The following is a 19,934-nucleotide window of genomic DNA, read 5'->3' as shown; positions in this document are numbered from 1 at the left end:
CATCAATTATTGCCCATCCAGTTCATGTGACAAAACATTTGTTCTTAATTAGTTTAAAGATTTTGTAATCAACCTTTATTAATTGATATTCATGATGTTGGACTTCCCACATGTCTGGATGGGGAGAAAAGCAAAGTGGGAGTGAGAGTTTTCACTTAATTGTAAGCATCACAGATGCACTAACCATGTATGTATGTATGTATGTATGAACAAAATAAAAAAGAGGTATGCAATTTTCAATGCTTCAAGATAGTTTATTTTAGTATTAAGATCAATGACAGATTTCTGAAAGGTACAATTCTCACAAAATATAGAAGTGCAAGATAACAAAAATATGCTTTGTATAAGTACGAAAGTGGACAGTTGGGTCACACATCACATTGTCTATGACAATGAATAAAATGACAGTGCTTCATGAGTTCCTTCATTGAATTAAAAACATTTGAACCCTGTGATATATACTCCATATAGCTGATGCCAAAGAGTACTACATTGTAAGAAAAATACATTACAAGATTTCAGATTAGTTAAAATAAAATATTTTTTTTTAAATAATTTTCTACAAGTGCAAAATACCATTAATTTATAATAAGTTTGTTGAAGAATACATACATTGAGAGTCAATGATAGAAATAAACATCCATGATAGCAGCCTTTTAGTGTAAAGTCTACTAATCTCTACTGCTGGCTTGACAGTATCCAAGACAACAGCACTAGGCAAAATGCAGTGACGAGGCTGATCTTGTTGGTTGTTCCACTGGAAACTGTCAATTTAGGAGATGGGAGAGGAAATTAATGAATGTGTATCAAATCAACACCCAGTGTGAAGGCCCCCAGTGAAGAAACACTGGAGCTAAGAACTGAAAAACTCAACTAAAGGACTGAGGGATAAAAAAAAACTAAATGATAATAGAAGACAATAGAATAACCTAAATTCCTGAAGAAAGTAAAACAATAGTAGTTTAAAGCTAAAAGACAATATTTATTGCGAGGGTTTACAGAAATCAGTTACAGGCCAAACTAAAAGGATGAGTCCGGAGCATCCTTTTAAAAATGGGGTGTAGCACTTACCAATGCCGTTCACAATGATTGATGTCCCATCAATGTCGAATCCAGTGACAGTCGAGGACGCCTTAATCAAAACTTCTGCAATCTGAGTGTTGTTAGGCACATTTGTGCTTTCAAAGATGAGCTTCAGTTCATTGACTACTGACCCGGACCTGTGAAAAGTAATAAAAAACTAATTTGGTGAAATCCAAACAGCATATTTTTGCTTCAGGCATTAGATTGCTGATTTCCACAAGTTACCTGAATGACACTACTGTAAGGTTCTTCAAAGAAGTGAATGTTGCACGGAATTCAGGTTCAAGCTGTATTGAAAGAAAAATAGTTTGCTTCATTGTCAATTCAATCCATTCACAAAATTAAGGTGGCACAGGCGAAAACTTCATGATGATTAAAATATTGAGCAAAAGAAAAAAACACTATTGGTGAGTATTTGCAGCAAAGGTTTCAGAATTGTTTAAGAATGTTCCTTTACACATGTGACTAAAAGTTGAGGTATATATATATTTCAATTCCCAGTACTAAAACTTTCCTACCTACACAACTTGCTGTGACAACAAAAAGCAGCAACAAAAGCAGATTAATGAAACCTTTTTGAAATCAGATTTACCTGTGTCTTTATCATTGACGCTCGACGAATGAAAGAAGCAGATGATGGATCCATCAGGTCATTTGTGAATACGCTAAGTCGAGATCTAAAGCTAACGCTGACTGTTGTAAGAGCAACAGTTGTGGTAGTTGTTGCGGTTGTTGGTGTGGCAACTTTGCTTGTACTAGTATCAGAGGTTATGACTGGAACCTCTGTCATACTTGCTACAGTAGTTGTTAATGTTGTTGTCGGTGTTACAACACTTGTAGATGTTTTCACAGTGTTTGCTGCAGTGGTCATACTAGTTTGGGCAGTGGTGCTTGGAGTGAGTGTCACAGTTGCTATGTCTGCTGTTGGTGATGCTGTTGATGTAGCAGCGCTTGTTGCTGATTCCACAGTAGATGAAGGAGAGGCACTGCTGGTTTGGGAAGATGTGATTGGAGAACCTGTTGTACCCTCCACAGTTGTTGATAATGTAGCAATTGTTGTCACACTTGTCGTTGGAGACACTGTGCCAACTGTGACGGATTCCTTTTCAATGTCAAACCCTATGACAGTCGAAGATGCCTCCGTCAAAACTGCCCTAATCTCATTGTCGATTGGGACATTTGTACTGTCATAGGTCATTGCCAACTCATTGACAACTGACCCAGGGCTGGAAAAGATTTAAAAATATAGAAATATATATATGAATGAATATTGAAATAACATTTTGTTTCAAATGTCAAACCTGTGATTTCCACATTACCTGAATGACACCACTGAAATTGTCTTGAAAGAAGGGAATGTTGCTTGGAAATTAGGTCTAAGCTGTATTGAAAAAACACATGTTGATTTGTTATCAGTTTCCTCAACTGACATAATGGAGGAAAATTTATACTGTTCAAAACTTTCTTATTCTTAGATTATTGAACAACAGGAAAACGTTTCTGATTTTTTTTCTATGTTAAAATTGTTCATCAACAGTACAGCTATTTCTTTTACTTCCCAGGTGTATACCCCGCCAAAAAACACCTTAAAAACTGGAGAGTAAAACATCTTTGGAAATATTTTCTATAGAATTTAAAAAAAAAAAAAAATATTAGTATAATACGACCTACCTGTTTCTCTATCATTGATGCACGATTGATGAAGGCTTCAGACGACGAATTAAGCAAATCATTTGTGAACGTGCTCTGTAGAGATCTGAAGCTAGCACTGATGGTTGTGACTTTGACAGTTGTTGCTTTAGCAGTGGTTGTCTGCATGGTACTTCTTGTCGTAGATGTTATGGCAAATGTGGTGGTACCGGTTTGGGAAGTGGTGGTGGGGGCTTCTGATGTTGCTGGTGATGTTGATCTTTCAACGCTTGTTGATGTTATCACAGTGGTTGTTGGAGAATCGGTACTTCTTCTGGAAATTGTTGTTGGAGTATCTGTTGTACTTGCCACAGTGGTTGTTGGTGATGCTGTTGATGTTGCAGCACTTGTTGATGTTACCACAGTGGTTGTTGGAGAATCTGTACTAGTTCTGGAAGTTGTTGGTGATGCTCTTGATGTTGTAGTGCTTGTTGATGTTACCATAGTGGTTGTTGGAGAATCTGTTGTACTTGCCACAGTGGTTGTTGGTGATGCTGTTGATGTTGCAGCACTTGTTGATGTTACCACAGTGGTTGTTGGAGAATCTGTACTAGTTCTGGAAGTTGTTGGTGATGCTGTTGATGTTGCAGCGCTTGTTGATGTAACCACAGTGGTTGTTGGAGAATCTGTACTAGTTCTGGAAGTTGTTGTTGGAGAATCTGTTGTACTTGCCGCACTGGGTGTTGGTGATGCTGTTGATGTTGCAGCGATTGTTGATGTAACCACAGTGGTTGTTAGAGAAGCTGTTGTGCTTGCCACAGTGGTTGTTGGTGATGCTGTTGATGTTGCAGCACTTGTTGATGTTACCACAGTGGTTGTTGGAGAATCTGTACTAGTTCTGGAAGTTGTTGGTGATGCTGTTGATGTTGCAGCGCTTGTTGATGTAACCATAGTGGTGGTTGGAGAATCTGTACTAGTTCTGGAAGTTGTTGGAGAATCTGTTGCACTTGCCGCACTGGGTGTTGGTGATGCTGTTGATGTTGCAGCGCTTGTTGATGTTACCACAGTGGTTGTTGGAGAATCTGTACTAGTTCTGGAAGTTGTTGTTGGAGAATCTGTTGTACTTGCCGCACTGGGTGTTGGTGATGCTGTTGATGTTGCAGCGATTGTTGATGTAACCACAGTGGTTGTTGGAGAAGCTGTTGTACTTGCCACATTGTTTGTCGGTGATGCTCTTGATGTTGCAGCGCTTGTTGATGTTACCACAGTGGTTGTTGGAGAATCTGTAGTAGTTCTGGAAGTTGTTGTTGGAGAATCTGTTGGACTTGCCGCACTGGGTGTTGGTGATGCTGTTGATGTTGCAGCGATTGTTGATGTAACCACAGTGGTTGTTGGAGAAGCTGTTGTACTTGCCACAGTGGTTGTCGGTGATGCTCTTGATGTTGCAGCGCTTGTTGCTGTTACCACAGTGGTTGTTGGAGAATCTGTTGTACTTGCCGCAGTGGGTGTTGGTGATGCTGTTGATGTTGCAGCGATTGTTGATGTAACCACAGTGGTTGTTGGAGAATCTGTACTAGTTCTGGAAGTTGTTGGAGAATCTGTTGTACTTGCCACATTGTTTGTCGGTGATGCTCTTGATGTTGCAGCGCTTGTTGCTGTTACCACAGTGGTTGTTGGAGAATCGGTACTTGTTCTTGAAATTGTTGTTGGAGTAGCTGTTGTACTTGCCACAGTGGTTGTTGGTGATGCTGTTGATGTTGCAGCACTTGTTGATGTTACCACAGTGGTTGTTGGAGAATCTGTACTAGTTCTGGAAGTTGTTGGTGATGCTGTTGATGTTGCAGCGCTTGTTGATGTAACCACAGTGGTGGTTGGAGAATCTGTTGAACTTGCCGCACTGGGTGTTGGTGATGCTGTTGATGTTGCAGCGCTTGTTGACGTAACCACAGTGGTTGTTGGAGAATCTGTTGTACTTGCCGCACTGGGTGTTGGTGATGCTGTTGATGTTGCAGCGCTTGTTGACGTAACCACAGTGGTTGTTGGAGAATCTGTTGTACTTGCCAAAGTGTTAGTTGGTGATGCTCTTGATGTTGCAGCGCTTGTTGATGTTACCACAGTGGTTGTTGGAGAATCTGTACTAGTTCTGGAAGTTGTTGTTGGAGAATCTGTTGGACTTTCCGCACTGGGTGTTGGTGATGCTGTTGATGTTGCAGCGATTGTTGATGTAACCACAGTGGTTGTTGGAGAATCGGTACTTGTTCTTGAAATTGTTGTTGGAGTAGCTGTTGTACTTGCCACAGTGGTTGTTGGTGATGCTGTTGATGTTGCAGCACTTGTTGATGTTACCACAGTGGTTGTTGGAGAATCTGTACTAGTTCTGGAAGTTGTTGGTGATGCTGTTGATGTTGCAGCGCTTGTTGATGTAACCACAGTGGTGGTTGGAGAATCTGTCCTAGTTCTGGAAGTTGTTGGAGAATCTGTTGTACTTGCCGCACTGGGTGTTGGTGATGCTGTTGATGTTGCAGCGCTTGTTGACGTAACCACAGTGGTTGTTGGAGAATCTGTTGTACTTGCCAAAGTGTTAGTTGGTGATGCTCTTGATGTTGCAGCGCTTGTTGATGTTACCACAGTGGTTGTTGGAGAATCTGTACTAGTTCTGGAAGTTGTTGTTGGAGAATCTGTTGGACTTGCCGCACTGGGTGTTGGTGATGCTGTTGATGTTGCAGCGATTGTTGATGTAACCACAGTGGTTGTTGGAGAAGCTGTTGTGCTTGCCACAGTGGTTGTCGGTGATGCTCTTGATGTTGCAGCGCTTGTTGCTGTTACCACAGTGGTTGTTGGAGAATCGGTACTTGTTCTTGAAATTGTTGTTGGAGTAGCTGTTGTACTTGCCACAGTGGTTGTTGGTGATGCTGTTGATGTTGCAGCACTTGTTGATGTTACCACAGTGGTTGTTGGAGAATCTGTACTAGTTCTGGAAGTTGTTGGTGATGCTGTTGATGTTGCAGCGCTTGTTGATGTAACCACAGTGGTGGTTGGAGAATCTGTACTAGTTCTGGAAGTTGTTGGAGAATCTGTTGCACTTGCCGCACTGGGTGTTGGTGATGCTGTTGATGTTGCAGCGCTTGTTGACGTAACCACAGTGGTTGTTGGAGAATCTGTTGTACTTGCCAAAGTGTTAGTTGGTGATGTTCTTGATGTTGCAGCGCTTGTTGATGTTACCACAGTGGTTGTTGGAGAATCTGTACTAGTTCTGGAAGTTGTTGTTGGAGAATCTGTTGGACTTGCCGCACTGGGTGTTGGTGATGCTGTTGATGTTGCAGCGATTGTTGATGTAACCACAGTGGTTGTTGGAGAAGCTGTTGTACTTGCCACATTGTTTGTCGGTGATGCTCTTGATGTTGCAGCGCTTGTTGCTGTTACCACAGTGGTTGTTGGAGAATCGGTACTTGTTCTTGAAATTGTTGTTGGAGTAGCTGTTGTACTTGCCACAGTGGTTGTTGGTGATGCTGTTGATGTTGCAGCACTTGTTGATGTTACCACAGTGGTTGTTGGAGAATCTGTACTAGTTCTGGAAGTTGTTGGTGATGCTGTTGATGTTGCAGCGCTTGTTGATGTAACCACAGTGGTGGTTGGAGAATCTGTACTAGTTCTGGAAGTTGTTGGAGAATCTGTTGTACTTGCCGCACTAGGTGTTGGTGATGCTCTTGATGTTGCAGCGCTTGTTGATGTTACCACAGTGGTTGTTGGAGAATCTGTACTAGTTCTGGAAGTTGTTGTTGGAGAATCTGTTGGACTTGCCGCACTGGGTGTTGGTGATGCTGTTGATGTTGCAGCGATTGTTGATGTAACCACAGTGGTTGTTGGAGAAGCTGTTGTGCTTGCCACAGTGGTTGTCGGTGATGCTCTTGATGTTGCAGCGCTTGTTGCTGTTACCACAGTGGTTGTTGGAGAATCGGTACTTGTTCTTGAAATTGTTGTTGGAGTAGCTGTTGTACTTGCCACAGTGGTTGTTGGTGATGCTGTTGATGTTGCAGCACTTGTTGATGTTACCACAGTGGTTGTTGGAGAATCTGTACTAGTTCTGGAAGTTGTTGGTGATGCTGTTGATGTTGCAGCGCTTGTTGATGTAACCACAGTGGTGGTTGGAGAATCTGTACTAGTTCTGGAAGTTGTTGGAGAATCTGTTGCACTTGCCGCACTGGGTGTTGGTGATGCTGTTGATGTTGCAGCGCTTGTTGACGTAACCACAGTGGTTGTTGGAGAATCTGTTGTACTTGCCAAAGTGTTAGTTGGTGATGTTCTTGATGTTGCAGCGCTTGTTGATGTTACCACAGTGGTTGTTGGAGAATCTGTACTAGTTCTGGAAGTTGTTGTTGGAGAATCTGTTGGACTTGCCGCACTGGGTGTTGGTGATGCTGTTGATGTTGCAGCGATTGTTGATGTAACCACAGTGGTTGTTGGAGAAGCTGTTGTACTTGCCACATTGTTTGTCGGTGATGCTCTTGATGTTGCAGCGCTTGTTGCTGTTACCACAGTGGTTGTTGGAGAATCGGTACTTGTTCTTGAAATTGTTGTTGGAGTAGCTGTTGTACTTGCCACAGTGGTTGTTGGTGATGCTGTTGATGTTGCAGCACTTGTTGATGTTACCACAGTGGTTGTTGGGGAATCTGTACTAGTTCTGGAAGTTGTTGGTGATGCTGTTGATGTTGCAGTGCTTGTTGATGTAACCACAGTGGTGGTTGGAGAATCTGTCCTAGTTCTGGAAGTTGTTGGAGAATCTGTTGTACTTGCCGCACTGGGTGTTGGTGATGCTGTTGCTGTTGCAGCGCTTGTTGACGTAACCACAGTGGTTGTTGGAGAATCTGTTGTACTTGCCACAGTGGTTGTTGGTGATGCTCTTGATGTTGCAGCGCTTGTTGATGTTACCACAGTGGTTATTGGAGAATCTGTACTAGTTCTGGAAGTTGTTGTTGGAGAATCTGTTGGACTTGCCGCACTGGGTGTTGGTGATGCTGTTGATGTTGCAGCGATTGTTGATGTAACCACAGTGGTTGTTGGAGAATCGGTACTTGTTCTTGAAATTGTTGGTGATGCTGTTGATGTTGCAGCGCTTGTTGATGTAACCACAGTGGTGGTTGGAGAAGCTGTTGTACTTGCCACATTGTTTGTCGGTGATGCTCTTGATGTTGCAGCGCTTGTTGATGTTACCACAGTGGTTGTTGGAGAATCTGTACTAGTTCTGGAAGTTGTTGTTGGAGAATCTGTTGGACTTGCCGCACTGGGTGTTGGTGATGCTGTTGATGTTGCAGCGATTGTTGATGTAACCACAGTGGTTGTTGGAGAAGCTGTTGTGCTTGCCACAGTGGTTGTCGGTGATGCTCTTGATGTTGCAGCGCTTGTTGCTGTTACCACAGTGGTTGTTGGAGAATCGGTACTTGTTCTTGAAATTGTTGTTGGAGTAGCTGTTGTACTTGCCACAGTGGTTGTTGGTGATGCTGTTGATGTTGCAGCACTTGTTGATGTTACCACAGTGGTTGTTGGAGAATCTGTACTAGTTCTGGAAGTTGTTGGTGATGCTGTTGATGTTGCAGCGCTTGTTGATGTAACCACAGTGGTGGTTGGAGAATCTGTACTAGTTCTGGAAGTTGTTGGAGAATCTGTTGCACTTGCCGCACTGGGTGTTGGTGATGCTGTTGATGTTGCAGCGCTTGTTGACCTAACCACAGTGGTTGTTGGAGAATCTGTTGTACTTGCCAAAGTGTTAGTTGGTGATGTTCTTGATGTTGCAGCGCTTGTTGATGTTACCACAGTGGTTGTTGGAGAATCTGTACTAGTTCTGGAAGTTGTTGTTGGAGAATCTGTTGGACTTGCCGCACTGGGTGTTGGTGATGCTGTTGATGTTGCAGCGATTGTTGATGTTACCACAGTGGTTGTTGGAGAATCTGTACTAGTTCTGGAAGTTGTTGTTGGAGAATCTGTTGGACTTGCCGCACTGGGTGTTGGTGATGCTGTTGATGTTGCAGCGATTGTTGATGTAACCACAGTGGTTGTTGGAGAAGCTGTTGTGCTTGCCACAGTGGTTGTCGGTGATGCTCTTGATGTTGCAGCGCTTGTTGCTGTTACCACAGTGGTTGTTGGAGAATCGGTACTTGTTCTTGAAATTGTTGTTGGAGTAGCTGTTGTACTTGCCACAGTGGTTGTTGGTGATGCTGTTGATGTTGCAGCACTTGTTGATGTTACAACAGTGGTTGTTGGAGAATCTGTACTAGTTCTGGAAGTTGTTGGTGATGCTGTTGATGTTGCAGCGCTTGTTGATGTAACCACAGTGGTGGTTGGAGAATCTGTACTAGTTCTGGAAGTTGTTGGAGAATCTGTTGCACTTGCCGCACTGGGTGTTGGTGATGCTGTTGATGTTGCAGCGCTTGTTGACCTAACCACAGTGGTTGTTGGAGAATCTGTTGTACTTGCCAAAGTGTTAGTTGGTGATGTTCTTGATGTTGCAGCGCTTGTTGATGTTACCACAGTGGTTGTTGGAGAATCTGTACTAGTTCTGGAAGTTGTTGTTGGAGAATCTGTTGGACTTGCCGCACTGGGTGTTGGTGATGCTGTTGATGTTGCAGCGATTGTTGATGTAACCACAGTGGTTGTTGGAGAAGCTGTTGTACTTGCCACATTGTTTGTCGGTGATGCTCTTGATGTTGCAGCGCTTGTTGCTGTTACCACAGTGGTTGTTGGAGAATCGGTACTTGTTCTTGAAATTGTTGTTGGAGTAGCTGTTGTACTTGCCACAGTGGTTGTTGGTGATGCTGTTGATGTTGCAGCACTTGTTGATGTTACCACAGTGGTTGTTGGAGAATCTATACTAGTTCTGGAAGTTGTTGGTGATGCTGTTGATGTTGCAGCGCTTGTTGATGTAACCACAGTGGTGGTTGGAGAATCTGTCCTAGTTCTGGAAGTTGTTGGAGAATCTGTTGTACTTGCCGCACTGGGTGTTGGTGATGCTGTTGCTGTTGCAGCGCTTGTTGACGTAACCACAGTGGTTGTTGGAGAATCTGTTGTACTTGCCACAGTGGTTGTTGGTGATGCTCTTGATGTTGCAGCGCTTGTTGATGTTACCACAGTGGTTATTGGAGAATCTGTACTAGTTCTGGAAGTTGTTGTTGGAGAATCTGTTGGACTTGCCGCACTGGGTGTTGGTGATGCTGTTGATGTTGCAGCGATTGTTGATGTAACCACAGTGGTTGTTGGAGAATCGGTACTTGTTCTTGAAATTGTTGGTGATGCTGTTGATGTTGCAGCGCTTGTTGATGTAACCACAGTGGTGGTTGGAGAAGCTGTTGTACTTGCCACATTGTTTGTCGGTGATGCTCTTGATGTTGCAGCGCTTGTTGCTGTTACCACAGTGGTTGTTGGAGAATCGGTACTTGTTCTTGAAATTGTTGTTGGAGTAGCTGTTGTACTTGCCACAGTGGTTGTTGGTGAAGCTGTTGATGTTGCAGCACTTGTTGATGTTACAACAGTGGTTGTTGGAGAATCTGTACTAGTTCTGGAAGTTGTTGATGATGCTGTTGATGTTGCAGCGCTTGTTGATGTAACCACAGTGGTGGTTGGAGAATCTGTACTAGTTCTGGAAGTTGTTGGAGAATCTGTTGTACTTGCCGCACTGGGTGTTGGTGATGCTGTTGATGTTGCAGCGCTTGTTGACGTAACCACAGTGGTTGTTGGAGAATCTGTTGTACTTGCCAAAGTGTTAGTTGGTGATGCTCTTGATGTTGCAGCGCTTGATGATGTTGCCACAGTGGTTGTTGGAGAATCTATACTAGTTCTGGAAGTTGTTGGTGATGCTGTTGATGTTGCAGCGCTTGTTGATGTAACCACAGTGGTGGTTGGAGAATCTGTCCTAGTTCTGGAAGTTGTTGGAGAATCTGTTGTACTTGCCGCACTGGGTGTTGGTGATGCTGTTGCTGTTGCAGCGCTTGTTGACGTAACCACAGTGGTTGTTGGAGAATCTGTTGTACTTGCCACAGTGGTTGTTGGTGATGCTCTTGATGTTGCAGCGCTTGTTGATGTTACCACAGTGGTTATTGGAGAATCTGTACTAGTTCTGGAAGTTGTTGTTGGAGAATCTGTTGGACTTGCCGCACTGGGTGTTGGTGATGCTGTTGATGTTGCAGCGATTGTTGATGTAACCACAGTGGTTGTTGGAGAATCGGTACTTGTTCTTGAAATTGTTGGTGATGCTGTTGATGTTGCAGCGCTTGTTGATGTAACCACAGTGGTGGTTGGAGAAGCTGTTGTACTTGCCACATTGTTTGTCGGTGATGCTCTTGATGTTGCAGCGCTTGTTGCTGTTACCACAGTGGTTGTTGGAGAATCGGTACTTGTTCTTGAAATTGTTGTTGGAGTAGCTGTTGTACTTGCCACAGTGGTTGTTGGTGAAGCTGTTGATGTTGCAGCACTTGTTGATGTTACAACAGTGGTTGTTGGAGAATCTGTACTAGTTCTGGAAGTTGTTGATGATGCTGTTGATGTTGCAGCGCTTGTTGATGTAACCACAGTGGTGGTTGGAGAATCTGTACTAGTTCTGGAAGTTGTTGGAGAATCTGTTGTACTTGCCGCACTGGGTGTTGGTGATGCTGTTGATGTTGCAGCGCTTGTTGACGTAACCACAGTGGTTGTTGGAGAATCTGTTGTACTTGCCAAAGTGTTAGTTGGTGATGCTCTTGATGTTGCAGCGCTTGTTGATGTTACCACAGTGGTTGTTGGAGAATCTGTACTAGTTCTGGAAGTTGTTGTTGGAGAATCTGTTGGACTTGCCGCACTGGGTGTTGGTGATGCTGTTGATGTTGCAGCGATTGTTGATGTAACCACAGTGGTTGTTGGAGAAGCTGTTGTACTTGCCACATTGTTTGTCGGTGATGCTCTTGATGTTGCAGCGCTTGTTGCTGTTACCACAGTGGTTGTTGAAGAATCGGTACTTGTTCTTGAAATTGTTGTTGGAGTAGCTGTTGTACTTGCCACAGTGGTTGTTGGTGATGCTGTTGATGTTGCAGCACTTGTTGATGTTACCACAGTGGTTGTTGGAGAATCTGTACTAGTTCTGGAAGTTGTTGGTGATGCTGTTGATGTTGCAGCGCTTGTTGATGTAACCACAGTGGTTGTTGGAGAATCTGTACGAGTTCTGGAAGTTGTTGTTGGAGAATCTGTTGGACTTGCCGCACTGGGTGTTGGTGATGCTGTTGATGTTGCAGCGATTGTTGATGTAACCACAGTTGTTGTTGGAGAAGCTGTTGTGCTTGCCACAGTGGTTGTCGGTGATGCTCTTGATGTTGCAGCGCTTGTTGCGGTTACCACAGTGGTTGTTGGAGAATTGGTACTTGTTCTTGAAATTGTTGTTGGAGTAGCTGTTGTACTTGCCACAGTGGTTGTTGGTGAAGCTGTTGATGTTGCAGCACTTGTTGATGTTACCACAATGGTTGTTGGAGAATCTGTACTAGTTCTGGAAGTTGTTGGTGATGCTGTTGATGTTGCAGCGCTTGTTGATGTAACCACAGTGGTGGTTGGAGAATCTGTACTAGTTCTGGAAGTTGTTGGAGAATCTGTTGCACTTGCCGCACTGGGTGTTGGTGATGCTGTTGATGTTGCAGCGCTTGTTGACGTAACCACAGTGGTTGTTGGAGAATCTGTTGTACTTGCCAAAGTGTTAGTTGGTGATGTTCTTGATGTTGCAGCGCTTGTTGATGTTACCACAGTGGTTGTTGGAGAATCTGTACTAGTTCTGGAAGTTGTTGTTGGAGAATCTGTTGGACTTGCCGTACTGGGTGTTGGTGATGCTGTTGATGTTGCAGCGATTGTTGATGTAACCACAGTGGTTTTTGGAGAAGCTGTTGGACTTGCCACATTGTTTGTCGGTGATGCTCTTGATGTTGCAGCGCTTGTTGCTGTTACCACAGTGGTTGTTGGAGAATCGGTACTTGTTCTTGAAATTGTTGTTGGAGTAGCTGTTGTACTTGCCACAGTGGTTGTTGGTGATGCTGTTGATGTTGCAGCACTTGTTGATGTTACCACAGTGGTTGTTGGAGAATCTGTACTAGTTCTGGAAGTTGTTGGTGATGCTGTTGATGTTGCAGCGCTTGTTGATGTTACCACAGTGGTGGTTGGAGAATCTGTCCTAGTTCTGGAAGTTGTTGGAGAATCTGCTGTACTTGCCGCACTGGGTGTTGGTGATGCTGTTGATGTTGCAGCGCTTGTTGACGTAACCACAGTGGTTGTTGGAGAATCTGTTGTACTTGCCAAAGTGTTAGTTGGTGATGCTCTTGATGTTGCAGCGCTTGTTGATGTTACCACAGTGGTTGTTGGTGAATCTGTACTAGTTCTGGAAGTTGTTGTTGGAGAATCTGTTGGACTTGCCGCACTGGGTGTTGGTGATGCTGTTGATGTTGCAGCGATTGTTGATATAACAAAAGTGGTTGTTGGAGAAGCTGTTGTACTTGCCACATTGCTTGTCGGTGATGCTCTTGATTTTGCAGCGCTTGTTGCTGTTACCACAGTGGTTGTTGGAGAATCGGTACTTGTTCTTGAAATTGTTGTTGGAGTAGCTGTTGTACTTGCCACAGTGGTTGTTGGTGATGCTCTTGATGTTGCAGCACTTGTTGATGTTACCACAGTGGTTGTTGGAGAATCTGTACTAGTTCTGGAAGTTGTTGGTGATGCTGTTGATGTTGCAGCGCTTGTTGATGTAAGCACAGTGGTGGTTGGAAAATCTGTACTAGTTCTGGAAGTTGTTGGAGAATCTGTTGTACTTGCCGCACTGGGTGTTGGTGATGCTGTTGATGTTGCAGCGCTTGTTGACGTAACCACAGTGGTTGTTGGAGAATCTGTTGTACTTGCCAAAGTGTTAGTTGGTGATGCTCTTGATGTTGCAGCGCTTGTTGATGTTACCACAGTGGTTGTTGGAGAATCTTTACTAGTTCTGGAAGTTGTTGTTGGAGAATCTGTTGGACTTGCCGCACTGGGTGTTGGTGATGCTGTTGATGTTGCAGCGATTGTTGATGTAACCACAGTTGTTGTTGGAGAAGCTGTTGTGCTTGCCACAGATGCTCTTGATGTTGCAGCGCTTGTTGCTGTTACCACAGTGGTTGTTGGAGAATTGGTACTTGTTCTTGAAATTGTTGTTGGAGTAGCTGTTGTACTTGCCACAGTGGTTGTTGGTGAAGCTGTTGATGTTGCAGCACTTGTTGATGTTACCACAGTGGTTGTTGGAGAATCTGTACTAGTTCTGGAAGTTGTTGGTGATGCTGTTGATGTTGCAGCGCTTGTTGATGTAACCACAGTGGTGGTTGGAGAATCTGTAGTAGTTCTGGAAGTTGTTGGAGAATCTGTTGCACTTGCCGCACTGGGTGTTGGTGATGCTGTTGATGTTGCAGCGCTTGTTGACGTAACCACAGTGGTTGTTGGAGAATCTGTTGTACTTGCCAAAGTGTTAGTTGGTGATGTTCTTGATGTTGCAGCGCTTGTTGATGTTACCACAGTGGTTGTTGGAGAATCTGTACTAGTTCTGGAAGTTGTTGTTGGAGAATCTGTTGGACTTGCCGTACTGGGTGTTGGTGATGCTGTTGATGTTGCAGCGATTGTTGATGTAACCACAGTGGTTGTTGGAGAAGCTGTTGTGCTTGCCACATTGTTTGTCGGTGATGCTCTTGATGTTGCAGCGCTTGTTGCTGTTACCACAGTGGTTGTTGGAGAATCGGTACTTGTTCTTGAAATTGTTGTTGGAGTAGCTGTTGTACTTGCCACAGTGGTTGTTGGTGATGCTGTTGATGTTGCAGCACTTGTTGATGTTACCACAGTGGTTGTTGGAGAATCTGTACTAGTTCTGGAAGTTGTTGTTGGAGAATCTGTTGGACTTGCCGCACTGGGTGTTGGTGATGCTGCTGATGTTGCAGAGATTGTTGATGTAACCACAGTGGTTGTTGGAGAAGCTGTTGTACTTGCCACATTGTTTGTCGGTGATGCTCTTGATGTTGCAGCGCTTGTTGCTGTTACCACAGTGGTTGTTGGAGAATCTGTACTAGTTCTGGAAGTTGTTGGTGATGCTGTTGATGTTGCAGCGCTTGTTGATGTAACCACAGTGGTGGTTGGAGAATCTGTACTAGTTCCGGAAGTGGTTGGAGAATCTGTTGTACTTGCCGCACTGGGTGTTGGTGATGCTGTTGATGTTGCAGCGCTTGTTGATGTTACCACAGTGGTTGTTGGAGAATCTGTTGTACTTGCCGCACTGGGTGTTGGTGATGCTGTTGATGTTGCAGCGCTTGTTGACGTAACCACAGTGGTTGTTGGAGAATCTGTTGTACTTGCCAAAGTGTTAGTTGGTGATGCTCTTGATGTTGCAGCGCTTGTTGATGTTACCACAGTGGTTGTTGGAGAATCTGTACTAGTTCTGGAAGTTGTTGTTGGAGAATCTGTTGGACTTGCCGCACTGGGTGTTGGTGATGCTGTTGATGTTGCAGCGATTGTTGATGTAACCACAGTGGTTGTTGGAGAATCTGTACTAGTTCTGGAAGTTGTTGTTGGAGAATCTGTTGGACTTGCCGCACTGGGTGTTGGTGATGCTGTTGATGTTGCAGCGATTGTTGATGTAACCACAGTGGTTGTTGGAGAATCGGTACTTGTTCTTGAAATTGTTGTTGGAGTAGCTGTTGTACTTGCCACAGTGGTTGTTGGTGATGCTGTTGATGTTGCAGCACTTGTTGATGTTACCACAGTGGTTGTTGGAGAATCTGTACTAGTTCTGGAAGTTGTTGGTGATGCTGTTGATGTTGCAGCGCTTGTTGATGTAACCACAGTGGTGGTTGGAGAATCTGTCCTAGTTCTGGAAGTTGTTGGAGAATCTGTTGTACTTGCCGCACTGGGTGTTGGTGATGCTGTTGATGTTGCAGCGCTTGTTGACGTAACCACAGTGGTTGTTGGAGAATCTGTTGTACTTGCCAAAGTGTTAGTTGGTGATGCTCTTGATGTTGCAGCGCTTGTTGCTGTTACCACAGTGGTTGTTGGAGAATCTGTTGTACTTGCCGCAGTGGGTGTTGGTGATGCTGTTGATGTTGCAGCGATTGTTGATGTAACCACAGTGGTTGTTGGAGAATCTGTACTAGTTCTGGAAGTTGTTGGAGAATCTGTTGTACTTGCCACATTGTTTGTCGGTGATGCTCTTGATGTTGCAGCGCTTGTTGCTGTTACCACAGTGGTTGTTGGAGAATCGGTACTTGTTCTTGAAATTGTTGTTGGAGTAGCTGTTGTACTTGCCACAGTGGTTGTTGGTGATGCTGTTGATGTTGCAGCACTTGTTGATGTTACCACAGTGGTTGTTGGAGAATCTGTACTAGTTCTGGAAGTTGTTGGTGATGCTGTTGATGTTGCAGCGCTTGTTGATGTAACCACAGTGGTGGTTGGAGAATCTGTTGTACTTGCCGCACTGGGTGTTGGTGATGCTGTTGATGTTGCAGCGCTTGTTGACGTAACCACAGTGGTTGTTGGAGAATCTGTTGTACTTGCCGCACTGGGTGTTGGTGATGCTGTTGATGTTGCAGCGCTTTTTGACGTAACCACAGTGGTTGTTGGAGAATCTGTTGTACTTGCCAAAGTGTTAGTTGGTGATGCTCTTGATGTTGCAGCGCTTGTTGATGTTACCACAGTGGTTGTTGGAGAATCTGTACTAGTTCTGGAAGTTGTTGTTGGAGAATCTGTTGGACTTGCCGCACTGGGTGTTGGTGATGCTGTTGATGTTGCAGCGATTGTTGATGTAACCACAGTGGTTGTTGGAGAATCGGTACTTGTTCTTGAAATTGTTGTTGGAGTAGCTGTTGTACTTGCCACAGTGGTTGTTGGTGATGCTGTTGATGTTGCAGCACTTGTTGATGTTACCACAGTGGTTGTTGGAGAATCTGTACTAGTTCTGGAAGTTGTTGGTGATGCTGTTGATGTTGCAGCGCTTGTTGATGTAACCACAGTGGTGGTTGGAGAATCTGTCCTAGTTCTGGAAGTTGTTGGAGAATCTGTTGTACTTGCCGCACTGGGTGTTGGTGATGCTGTTGATGTTGCAGCGCTTGTTGACGTAACCACAGTGGTTGTTGGAGAATCTGTTGTACTTGCCAAAGTGTTAGTTGGTGATGCTCTTGATGTTGCAGCGCTTGTTGATGTTACCACAGTGGTTGTTGGAGAATCTGTACTAGTTCTGGAAGTTGTTGTTGGAGAATCTGTTGGACTTGCCGTACTGGGTGTTGGTGATGCTGTTGATGTTGCAGCGATTGTTGATGTAACCACAGTGGTTGTTGGAGAAGCTGTTGTACTTGCCACATTGTTTGTCGGTGATGCTCTTGATGTTGCAGCGCTTGTTGCTGTTACCACAGTGGTTGTTGGAGAATCGGTACTTGTTCTTGAAATTGTTGTTGGAGTAGCTGTTGTACTTGCCACAGTGGTTGTTGGTGATGCTGTTGATTTTGCAGCACTTGTTGATGTTACCACAGTGGTGGTTGGAGAATCTGTACTAGTTCTGGAAGTTGTTGGAGAATCTGTTGTACTTGCCGCACTAGGTGTTGGTGATGCTCTTGATGTTGCAGCGTTTGTTGATGTTACCACAGTGGTTGTTGGAGAATCTGTACTAGTTCTGGAAGTTGTTGTTGGAGAATCTGTTGGACTTGCCGCACTGGGTGTTGGTGATGCTGTTGATGTTGCAGCGATTGTTGATGTAACCACAGTGGTTGTTGGAGAAGCTGTTGTGCTTGCCACAGTGGTTGTCGGTGATGCTCTTGATGTTGCAGCGCTTGTTGCTGTTACCACAGTGGTTGTTGGAGAATCGGTACTTGTTCTTGAAATTGTTGTTGGAGTAGCTGTTGTACTTGCCACAGTGGTTGTTGGTGATGCTGTTGATGTTGCAGCACTTGTTGATGTTACCACAGTGGTTGTTGGAGAATCTGTACTAGTTCTGGAAGTTGTTGGTGATGCTGTTGATGTTGCAGCGCTTGTTGATGTAACCACAGTGGTGGTTGGAGAATCTGTACTAGTTCTGGAAGTTGTTGGAGAATCTGTTGCACTTGCCGCACTGGGTGTTGGTGATGCTGTTGATGTTGCAGCGCTTGTTGACGTAACCACAGTGGTTGTTGGAGAATCTGTTGTACTTGCCAAAGTGTTAGTTGGTGATGTTCTTGATGTTGCAGCGCTTGTTGATGTTACCACAGTGGTTGTTGGAGAATCTGTACTAGTTCTGGAAGTTGTTGTTGGAGAATCTGTTGGACTTGCCGCACTGGGTGTTGGTGATGCTGTTGATGTTGCAGCGATTGTTGATGTAACCACAGTGGTTGTTGGAGAAGCTGTTGTACTTGCCACATTGTTTGTCGGTGATGCTCTTGATGTTGCAGCGCTTGTTGCTGTTACCACAGTGGTTGTTGGAGAATCGGTACTTGTTCTTGAAATTGTTGTTGGAGTAGCTATTGTACTTGCCACAGTGGTTGTTGGTGATGCTGTTGATGTTTCAGCACTTGTTGATGTTACCACAGTGGTTGTTGGAGAATCTGTACTAGTTCTGGAAGTTGTTGGTGATGCTGTTGATGTTGCAGCGCTTGTTGATGTAACCACAGTGGTGGTTGGAGAATCTGTCCTAGTTCTGGAAGTTGTTGGAGAATCTGTTGTACTTGCCGCACTGGGTGTTGGTGATGCTGTTGCTGTTGCAGCGCTTGTTGACGTAACCACAGTGGTTGTTGGAGAATCTGTTGTACTTGCCAAAGTGTTAGTTGGTGATGCTCTTGATGTTGCAGCGCTTGTTGATGTTACCACAGTGGTTATTGGAGAATCTGTACTAGTTCTGGAAGTTGTTGTTGGAGAATCTGTTGGACTTGCCGCACTGGGTGTTGGTGATGCTGTTGATGTTGCAGCGATTGTTGATGTAACCACAGTGGTTGTTGGAGAATCGGTACTTGTTCTTGAAATTGTTGGTGATGCTGTTGATGTTGCAGCGCTTGTTGATGTTACCACAGTGGTTGTTGGAGAATCTGTTGTACTTGCCAAAGTGTTAGTTGGTGATGCTCTTGATGTTGCAGCGCTTGTTGATGTTACCACAGTGGTTATTGGAGAATCTGTACTAGTTCTGGAAGTTGTTGTTGGAGAATCTGTTGGACTTGCCGCACTGGGTGTTGGTGATGCTGCTGATGTTGCAGCGATTGTTGATGTAACCACAGTGGTTTTTGGAGAAGCTGTTGTACTTGCCACATTGTTTGTCGGTGATGCTCTTGATGTTGCAGCGCTTGTTGCTGTTACCACAGTGGTTGTTGGAGAATCGGTACTTGTTCTTGAAATTGTTGTTGGAGTAGCTGTTGTACTTGCCACAGTGGTTGTTGGTGATGCTGTTGATGTTGCAGCACTTGTTGATGTTACCACAGTGGTTGTTGGAGAATCTGTACTAGTTCTGGAAGTTGTTGGTGATGCTGTTGATGTTGCAGCGCTTGTTGATGTAACCACAGTGGTGGTTGGAGAATCTGTACTAGTTCTGGAAGTTGTTGGAGAATCTGTTGTACTTGCCGCACTGGGTGTTGGTGATGCTGTTGATGTTGCAGCGCTTGTTGACGTAACCACAGTGGTTGTTGGAGAATCTGTTGTACTTGCCAAAGTGTTAGTTGGTGATGCTCTTGATGTTGCAGCACTTGTTGATGTTACCACAGTGGTTGTTGGAGAATCTGTACTAGTTCTGGAAGTTGTTGGTGATGCTGTTGATGTTGCAGCGCTTGTTGATGTAACCACAGTGGTGGTTGGAGAATCTGTCCTAGTTCTGGAAGTTGTTGGAGAATCTGTTGTACTTGCCGCACTGGGTGTTGGTGATGCTGTTGATGTTGCAGCGCTTGTTGACGTAACCACAGTGGTTGTTGGAGAATCTGTTGTACTTGCCAAAGTGTTAGTTGGTGATGCTCTTGATGTTGCAGCGCTTGTTGCTGTTACCACAGTGGTTGTTGGAGAATCTGTTGTACTTGCCGCAGTGGGTGTTGGTGATGCTGTTGATGTTGCAGCGATTGTTGATGTAACCACAGTGGTTGTTGGAGAATCTGTACTAGTTCTGGAAGTTGTTGGAGAATCTGTTGTACTTGCCACATTGTTTGTCGGTGATGCTCTTGATGTTGCAGCGCTTGTTGCTGTTACCACAGTGGTTGTTGGAGAATCGGTACTTGTTCTTGAAA

At 44.4% G+C, this 19,934-nt stretch overlaps 1 protein-coding gene across 1 annotated transcript in view; it reads right to left on the bottom strand.

Annotated features, from left to right (window-relative positions):
• Window positions 1-236: 236 nt before the first annotated feature.
• The window catches only part of LOC142904460 (uncharacterized), a 45,633-nt gene continuing 25,935 nt past the window's right edge, over window positions 237-19,934 (bottom strand). The window contains exons 5-11 of the mRNA XM_076050566.1: window positions 17,772-17,928; window positions 2,755-4,427; window positions 2,403-2,464; window positions 1,676-2,309; window positions 1,309-1,370; window positions 1,072-1,220; window positions 237-764 (exon numbers count right to left, since the gene is read on the bottom strand). Coding sequence (XP_075906681.1) covers window positions 679-764; window positions 1,072-1,220; window positions 1,309-1,370; window positions 1,676-2,309; window positions 2,403-2,464; window positions 2,755-4,427; window positions 17,772-17,928 — 2,823 coding nt within the window. The 3' untranslated portion in view covers window positions 237-678. The remainder of the gene's footprint in view (window positions 765-1,071; window positions 1,221-1,308; window positions 1,371-1,675; window positions 2,310-2,402; window positions 2,465-2,754; window positions 4,428-17,771; window positions 17,929-19,934) is intronic.

Source organism: Nelusetta ayraudi, unplaced genomic scaffold (assembly GCF_046127955.1).
Source record: "Nelusetta ayraudi isolate G7.1 ecotype Tasmania unplaced genomic scaffold, CSIRO-AGI_Nayr_v1 ptg000128l, whole genome shotgun sequence".
Classification (NCBI taxonomy): Eukaryota; Metazoa; Chordata; class Actinopteri; order Tetraodontiformes; family Monacanthidae; genus Nelusetta; species Nelusetta ayraudi.
This window is presented reverse-complemented; position numbering and strand designations above follow the sequence as displayed.